Source organism: Anolis sagrei, chromosome 2, assembly GCF_037176765.1.
Source record: "Anolis sagrei isolate rAnoSag1 chromosome 2, rAnoSag1.mat, whole genome shotgun sequence".
NCBI classification, from domain to species: Eukaryota; Metazoa; Chordata; class Lepidosauria; order Squamata; family Dactyloidae; genus Anolis; species Anolis sagrei.
This window is the reverse complement of record NC_090022.1, coordinates 149089012-149098148: the sequence shown is the minus strand read 5'-3', so window position 1 is coordinate 149098148 and position 9137 is coordinate 149089012. Positions and strand designations below refer to the sequence as shown.

At 40.2% G+C, this 9137-nt stretch overlaps 1 protein-coding gene across 2 annotated transcripts in view; it reads right to left on the bottom strand.

Moving 5' to 3' along the window:
- Window positions 1-1338: 1338 nt before the first annotated feature.
- The window catches only part of RAPGEF3 (Rap guanine nucleotide exchange factor 3), a 60253-nt gene continuing 52454 nt past the window's right edge, over window positions 1339-9137 (bottom strand). The window contains exons 23-28 of one of the 2 annotated variants that reach the window (XM_060763818.2): window positions 7699-7749; window positions 6914-7001; window positions 5899-5963; window positions 5027-5081; window positions 4307-4378; window positions 1339-2505 (exon numbers count right to left, since the gene is read on the bottom strand). In XM_060763818.2, coding sequence (XP_060619801.2) covers window positions 2387-2505; window positions 4307-4378; window positions 5027-5081; window positions 5899-5963; window positions 6914-7001; window positions 7699-7749 — 450 coding nt within the window. In that variant the 3' untranslated portion in view covers window positions 1339-2386. The remainder of the gene's footprint in view (window positions 2506-4306; window positions 4379-5026; window positions 5082-5898; window positions 5964-6913; window positions 7002-7698; window positions 7750-9137) is intronic. The other variant, XM_067463952.1, reaches the window with a different exon arrangement.

Sequence of the window (9137 nt, the reverse complement as noted above, 5' to 3'; positions counted from 1 at the left end):
CTTTTTTGCTGCTCTAAACAATTACTCGGTGGGCACAGTTAAATATTATTTTCTGTGTTTAATTGATTGTACAACCAGACACCTACCATCTGCATTCAAACAATTCATATGGTCTGTTTTGTTGCCCATGATCCTTCTACTTCTGAACAGCTCTTACGATGCTGAAGAGAGAACGTGGAGACAAATATATATATGAAGGTTTATATTATGTCACTATTTCAAAGATCCCCAGGGCTGATGGTTACAGGAAATTTTCAAAAGTAAACTGAGATCAGTCATCTAGGGTGGACCATTCAATTTGGTTCCTCATTCCTGATGAAAAACCAAAGCTGTAATTCCAAACTTTGCCAGTGGGCTAACCAGGACAGTGAAATTATGACAGCTCCTTTTCCTCTTATTCAGACTGTACAGATTTCTGTTTTGGCCAAAGACTTAACTGGTAATAGATCTACCTCCACATGCTGTTCCCGAGACAGTGTAAGCTCCATCTCTACATATACAAAAGTCAAAGTGTGCATGTATGTTTGTTAGTTACTATAAAGTCGCCTAAGGGTATACAAATAAAGTAAATAAATAAATAAATATAAAGATATGGGTTGATGGATCTGGACCAAACTTGGCACACAGACCCTTCATTATCCAACTTTGGACTAAAAGGTTGTCTAAAAGTTGGGGTTTGAACTAAATAACCCACCACTCTCATGCCAAGAACAGAGGGAAAGAAAAAGAACAAAGTGGATTGGGCTGTAGTTTGGTGGAGGGATGCTGGCAACCCATAGGATGGAATTGTTAGTCAACCAAATCAGAACCAGAAGCTCTCTTCCTCTGGTAGGTTCAAGGCCCCATCTACACAGCCATTTAATGAAGTTTGAACTACATTATAATGGTTAGTGTAGACTCATATCATGCAGATTAAACAGCATTGCACTGGATTATGGGAATCTAAACTGCCATATAATGCAATTCAATACAGTTAATCTGCATTCTCAAACTGCATTATATGGCAGTGTAGATGGGGAACAAGTGTTAGAACTCAGATTGCTGGGCAAGTTTGAAATTCACTTTCACTGGGAATGGTTGAAAATTTTATTTGGTTTCCTTTTGTTGAAAATAAGTTATACAAATGCACAAACATCTTCATACATAGGATAGTATTAGCCTGAGATCTTTACAAAATGGGGAAGAATGCAAAATGGGTAGATTCATTTACACACAGGAAGAGGGCTTTTGAGGACTTAATTCTTCAGTCTGGTTTGGAATTTTTTCTAGATTTGAGGAGCTAACTTAGGGTTTGTCCTTTTTAATGTATTCACTGTATTCAGAGAAGGGAGTGGTGTTTTGTTTTTTTGTTTGTTTGTTTGAAACAGCTTAATACTGCACCTTAACTATTGTTTTTTCTTACATTTCCATCTCTGAGTGGTGAATGCCCGGGTTGCAAAATGGTGATAGCGGCCCCTTGAAACTGTGCTCTCCACAGAATGACCCTCAGCTTATTCATAGGTCATATCAAAATCCATAATTTTGGCCCTTATACATGAGATGCATGAATATATACAATAGTCCTTAGAAAATGAAAGACTAGATGAATCAAGATGTGACCTTATCACTAGGCAAAGTGAGGCAGCTGCCCTAGTTGCAGGTACAGAGGGGAGAAATGATACCTTTGCTGGATTTTCTTCCTGGATTTTCAGTTGTTCCCATTTTTGAGGACATTGCAGTATAAGGATATGCCACACAACTTATTCTGCCTGCCTCCCCTCTCCTAAAATAGCTGGCTGCAGATTCAAACACCAGTCCAGTGACTTTTGTAAATGGAAATGGACCCCATGCATTAGTCATAGGCAACAAAATGCCTTGAATTGACCCTGGATGTAATTACAGAGGTATCTACTAGCTGACCTCAATCCGAATGACTGTCCCAGATATTTCTTTAATATATATCAAAAACTAGAATAAATTGACCAGAAATTCACAGTCCATCAGACTTATAAATGCAATCTTGCCACATACTTTTTCTTAAAAAAGCCCAATTCCTCATGAACACTGATAAATTAGGATTAGAAACCTTTGTCCTCTTCGCAATAAAGCAGTCAAAAGTGTGTGTGTTTTTAAAGTCCAAACTGTCTATTTTTCAGCCTCCAAAAGCATTATGGGTAGCAGCAGGCACCTCTGTCCTCTGACCTGGGCACAGTTAGCACCAACTCTCCTGGCTCCAGGGTGGAAATCAAGGGTGCCACAAAGAGAATGCAGGATGTTCCTGTGGGTTCAGGATCCTGCTTTTCCATTGTCTGTCTTAAAAGGTAGGGCTAACTTGTGATGAGATGCCCTTCCTAGCAGTTCTTTTCCTTGCTGGACCATATGTACACCTCATGTCTTATAGTCTGGATCAAGATTCGAGGTCTCGTGAGAGCCGAAGAAGTTCCTTCTGGTTGTCAATCACTTTCAAGTGCTGGAGGTACACCCAGGTAGCAGCTGGACTCCGAGTGCTGAGGGACTGCTCTGAGCCTGAAAGGAAATAATACAGTGTCATTTAGGAGGGCCTCACAGGGAAGATTATGTAATCTGCTATTATGGGCAAACATTCCTCATACTAGTGAAAAATAACCTTCAAAGCAAATTAAGAAAGTTCCACCAAGTTACCAGATTCTATAAGAGATTTGACAGAGTTTGACCAATCTCCAGGAAAACGTCAGAAACTGAGGTTTATGCATCTGAGATTATTTCTAATATACATAGGAGGGACTGGTGGTCTGCAGACCTTCCTAATCTTTTCTGTGGCTTGCAAATACATTTTTCAGAACTTTTTGAAAAAGTGTTTTTATTTTAGTTGCATAATTTTGATTCTGAGGAAGAAAAAGTACTCAGGATTTTGATTGCTTTGGCACATGCTACAAGACAGCGTTGGCAAGGGGAAACGCTGGGGGCCCTGGAGTTGAAAAAGCAAACTGCTGCGCTTGCAAGCAATTTGGAAAGGGGTGAAAGATCTCCCCAAACAAACCCATTTTTTTAAAAAAATCATCATCATCATCATCTTTAATGACTTATTAATCACCCTCCATCCGAGATGCTCCAGGCGATTTACATTGCAGAAATTATACAGGATAAAACATATACATACAAATATTAAAATTAACATGGGTCAAATGCTCTAGTAAAAAGCCAGGTCTTAAGTGCTAGGATAAAATGCCCTGAGTCAAGCATGGCTCTCAAATAGGGAGGCAAGGAATTCTGTAAGGCAGGGGCAGAAATAGAGAAGGCCCTGCGTCTGGTGCTTTCCAAGTGCACTTCCCTAGGACCCAGTATATAGAGCAAATCACGTTGGGATGGTCTTGGCGACCTCCGATGAAAAAATGGCGATCTTGCAAGTGCTGGGGCCTTTTGGGGGGTTCAGGTGCCCCACTTTGGGGTCACAAGGACCACAGAGAGCCTGTTGACAGCACTTTGCCCAGTCCTGATACAATTCAAGCTGCACACTGGTAAGTAGCAAATTACTACAATTTATTTATTTGTTTGTTTGTTTGTTTGTTTGTTTACTGTTTTTATATCCCTCCTTTCTCAACCCTGAAGGGGACTCAAGGCATCTTACAGATAGGCAACAATTCAATGCCTTAAAAACAACTTAGGATATTATCCAATTGTCCTAATTTGGCAGGATTAGTCCCAGTTGTTTTTCCATTTTTGTAAGACTTCTAGTTTGTCCCTCTTCTTTCCACTTTCTCCCTTTGTCTATGGCTTACTTCAATTGCTGGAAACCAAGTTCAGATTTCAAAAGCAGTTTGCAATCATTTGACCTAGTCCGGGGAGAGGAGAGAAGGGAGAAGAACCTTGTCCTTTCCAGTATGCCCAGGCAAAAGCAAACTGTTGCAGCCTCTTCTCACTCGTCTATTACCCTTATTAATAAATTTTGCTATTTGAACTATACTCTGATGTGGTTTGACTATATATGTCCCAGTTTTCATCTTTGAAAGGTTGAAGGGCATTATTACCTGACAAAACCTGTCCAGAGTTTTAGGTAGGGATCTTTCTGAGTTCTACCTAGAGACACCAGGAACTGAAACAAAGGTTGTTCTGCATGCAGACCTTGTGGTCTGCTTCCCATGTGTTCCAAAGTAAACAAACAATCCCCTCTGAAACAACTCACAAATATCTGGACCACAAGAAGACCCTGGAATGCAGTGTTTGCATAAGACGGTCATACAGCGTCTCCATAGGGAGGGAGAGAAAAAAAAGCAGGGCAACTCCAGGGAACAGGTGTCGTTTATGAGTAACACATTTACTATATACCCGCCCTGTCTCGTATGCTTACAGGTGGAGGCGCGCATAGCCCGAGCTTCTTCCAGTAGGTGCTGAGGACGACTGCGCAAAGGAGACAATGGAACTGAAAGTGGAAGAGGAAAAGAAAGGTAGATAAAGACATGCATTTTTATTGCCATATTTCTACTTTTTCCCCACTAAAGGAGTTTTTTTTTTAATTGCCTCTCCAATTTCTGTCCCTGGGCTCTTCACACGTCTTTTACTGTGATCCCATTCTCTCTCTTTTCCAGTAAATTGTCAGCAAACTGCTTTGAGTATGGTTAGTTACCTTAGGGATAACTTAGGGATAGACTTTTTTTTATATCCAAATGAATCTCAAAGAGGTATGGATACATAATGGATTGTTCTAGGAGTTTCTGCTTGCTCAAGAATTTCTGTTTGGGTGCCTTGTGTCAAGAGCCATTGTGACATAGTGGTGTGAATGCTAGACCACAGCTTACAAATCTCTTCCCAGCCATGGAAACTCACTGGGAGACCTTGAGTAAATCACACCCTCTTAGCCTCAAAGGAAGGGAAGGCAAACCCTTTTTGAACAAATCTTGCCAGGGAAATGCTGTGATAGTGTCAACTTAAGGTTGCCATTAGTCAGACACGTCTTGACAGAACACAACAAGAACCGAGTGTCTTGCAGCACTCATTAAGTTGGACACATAGCTTTAGCTCCAATTTATTATCACTCCCAAAACCCAGATTCCCATTTTTTTACACTCACGGTTGGGGAGACTCCTACAGTAATGTACCAGATGAACAGCCTTGGCCATCATATGCTGTATGAAATAGACATGAGCTACTATTAGATTTGCTCTTTCATCAGAAGGATATATATGCTTGTATACATTGTTCATGCAGATGATCGTGGCTGATTTCAAACTTTTTCTCCCCACTGGATAAAATCACAAGTGCATTGTTGATGATGGGGTTTTTTGGGGTCTATTAAGACTTTTGAGGGGAACATGGGGTTTATGCACCCTTTTGCTTTTGTTCAGAATACAGTATATATTTTGCAAATGTTGTTTTGTGAACATAAAGAATGTAGATGTTTTGTGCAAGCATTTTGCCCAAAAAGGTTCCCCAAATGCAAACAACCAAAACAAGAAAACCTTGTAAAACTTGATTAAATGTGCAGGTAGATTTAAAATCTCTATGGTGGGTTAATGACATGAGCTGGAGTATGGTTTAAAAACCCCCATGGATAACTAAAATCTATGGATGCACAGATCCCATTGTGTACAATAGTGTAGTAAAAATATATTTAAAATATAGCAAAATCAAGGTGTGCTTTCTAGAATTTGGGAGGAGGATATGTTCAAGTTGTGGTGAAATGAGTGGATAAAGAGAGCCAAGAGTACTGCTTCTTCAGTTTTAATATGAAGCAATCCATCTGTGGGTCAAAACAAACAGACAAACAAACAAATCCCAGGCATGGTAAAAGGCCCTGGTGCTATTCAAAGCTCCTCAGTATTTAAAAGGCAAACATTTTTTAATACAGAAAGCAGTCTATTTTTTCCAATGAAAGCTGCCTCTTATTCTTGCTTATGGTAGAGTTGCCTCTGCCTCTCCTACTGTGCCCTCTTTGCCACTTACCAGCTTCTCAAAGTTGACAAGGTTTTCCACTGATGTTCGGTTGCCCTCATGGATGAAGGTCATGTCTGCAAAGTCAAGGTGAGTCAATTTAATACACACTGCAGATAACCAATCATACTAAAATATTTTACATATTACGGCAAACTGAAAGGTGGCACCTCCTCCTGTTCCATGTGCAAAATCCACAACATGGTTTATTTTTTCCTAAATATTAGTGAAGGTATTGCCTCCAATATCAGGCTGAAAGGAAGCCAATTAGCTTTCTTTTCCACAAATTTGTTGCCACTTCCTAGCAACATCTGAAGCATCATAGACTCTCTGTGGTTGGGCTCTGGCATTTTTGTGAATGCATTATTTGGTCAGAGTTTGAAATGCGTTTGAAACCTTACAGTTTTTTGACAAGGTAGAAGTGCACTCTTTGTCAGGCATTTCCTAATGATCTCCCTAGAGTCCCCTGTTCTCTAAAGTCTTTTTGCGGTCATAATGAAGTCATGTACTTTTTAATCATTGGGATAGGTGTGAAACATTTCAAATTATAAAGCATGTGCACAATCACATTTAAGAACCCTCAATGGCTATGCTTTGGCTCAACTTTTGAAATTACCAGCTGCTGCCACCTGCTCTGAGAAGGCCTACTTCACAATCTCTCCATGGCAATGCTCTGGAACTCTCTTTGGGAAGGCTCTTTGTGGCTCTTTCTTTCTTCCGTTTCCCTCGTACACATTTCCCCCCACTCTTTTCTTCCTTTGTTTCTTCCCTTGCTTTCTCTCATACATCTTCCCACACCTCTTTTCTCCTTTTCTTTCCTTTCTTCCTTCCATCCTTTTTCTTACTTCCCCTTCTTATCTTCCTTCTCCCATTCTTTCTTTTCCCTTTCTTTACCTCCTCTTATACCTTTTCCTTTTTCTTTTTTCTACTTTCTTTACTTAGAGCACTAAGATCTCAGGCAAAGAAATGTATTCATGTAAACCTGGGCCTAACCACTGACATTAATTTAAATACCTTAAGAATGTACCTTTAAGAAGGAGAGGCATAAAAGGGATCATGGGTGGAGTTAGTTTGGCCATAGCCAGTCTATAGATTCGGTGATTCCAAGAAGGATCCTAGAGAAAAATAAGAAATGTTAATGGTGGGACATTTCCTGCTTAGTGCACATTAGGCATATAATACTTTGCTTGCCCAGGCCATTCTTCCATGATGCTATCACCAGCACCAGATCAAATGGTAAACTGTACCAATTCAGACATCAGGTGAAATAAAACATGATTTAACATTCCCACACCACAAAAAAACAATACACATATGATAGCATGAAAAAGAGAATGCTTTCCCTTTGGGGATTTTCACTGTTTGAATTCTAATTGCCAGCCTGCAAGTGATACAGTTAACAAATGGGTTTCATACCACATATGCTGTTTGAAAGGAAAGCCAAGGATGATTTGGCACACTTGAAATCATTAGGACTAAAAGCCAAACCATACATGACAATGGAGCATGTCATCAGAATAGAAATCTCAATTTTTATTCCAAATAGCTTCAGTTACAGCTTTCTTTCTATCAGAATGGGTAGGAGAAGTGACATAGGAATGGGCCTCATTCTTCATTCCAGTTGTAGGAGCATCTTTAAAGGACCTACCCAAGGTGCTGAACCTATTTGAGGATAACATTAAGTACATTACACGGTACCTTTAAAATCTGGAATAAAATCTGGAGTGGATGCCCCATACCACTTATGTGGAAGACACCAGACACCACTGAAATAAAAAAGGTCCTCAACAGCTTAGTACATCCCACACTCACCAGCATTCGTTCCATGGTGTTGAACAGCTTTCGCATTTTATGAGGAAGCTTCTGGGACATGAAAGAAAGAAAGAAAGAAAGAAAGAAAGAAAGAAAGAAAGAAAGAAAGAAAGATGTTTAGAAATGACTGGCAAATTAGTATAGAAAGTCAAAACAGGTTCATACATGTGCAGTGTATTGTTTTGATGATCAAGTGATGCTTTGCATGTATGAAAGAACTTTGAGGTATCAAATCCAAAGGTAGACATGTTCAGGTTTTCTTGCAGTAGCTCAAACAAACCAACATCTCATACAAAATCCCTGCTCATATCTGAATCACTCACTGAAGTAAAAACATAGTAATTGGAATAAAACACTAATGTCTAGTCTCATCTTTTCTTCTGTTAAAAACTAATGAACCGGTAGAAAGTACCAATTATAGTACCCTTGGACCTGTGAAAGAAATATTTATGTAAGTCCAATTGACCAAATGGGGTTTGTTCCAGTAGGAATTAACAACTGGATCAAGTTCAACGTGCTTAAGGCATATCCAGACAGCCCCTTTATTGTGGAAACTTTGACAATAAAAAGGGGGCTGTCGAGCTGACATTCTGGCCAACCCGCAATTAATTCTCCACAAACCAGGAAAACCCTAGTTTGTGGTGAATTAATTAGATAGTGGATTTATCCCGCACCTTCTTGGAAGGCATGGGATAAACCCACTACTTCTGATGTCTGGACTGCAGTCCAGACACCATTCCCACAGTTTTCCGGATTAAATTAGTCTGGAAAATTGTTTGAATCCCACCCCCTCCCCCAAAGCCCTCAAACCTTTTAAAAGTAAGGAAAACTTACCCGGCCTCCATTACAGTGTTACTGGAGGTCTCCCGGCACGTAGAAATTACGCGCCAGGAGAGTGAGGGGGAGGGAGGCTATGTAAGTTTTCCTTACTTTTAAAAGGAAAGTAAGGAGGTAGGGTCTCCAGATGTTCTCTCAGGCCAGTCCCTGAAGAACATCTGGACACCCACCCTAGAAAGTGCACACTTTCTGGGGTGGGTGTGGATAGGAGCCCAGGAAAATCTGCGTTTTTTAAATGCGGATGCTCCTGGGATAAAGGGCTGTGTGGTAGCGCATAATCCTGATCAAATACTGTAATAAAGACTGAGTGTGAAACTTTGAAGGATCAACACTAACAAGAAAAAAGTCCCTAGATTCAAGTCAGTTTACTTCCTGAAGTCCAGATGCCACAACCTTTTAAGACCCAAACAGAGCTTGGTTTACATCAGCCAGCGATCATTTGACTCATCCATTTGTTTCAACAGAATCTCGAAGTGTGGGCTCTCACTCTTGAACTCTGAGGAGGCATCTTCCAGGATGTGGTGAGACACAGATTGATGGTAAGTTAAAATATGTGACTAGTTCATAACATTCTGTTGTCACTTTGGGTTAAATCACTGTAT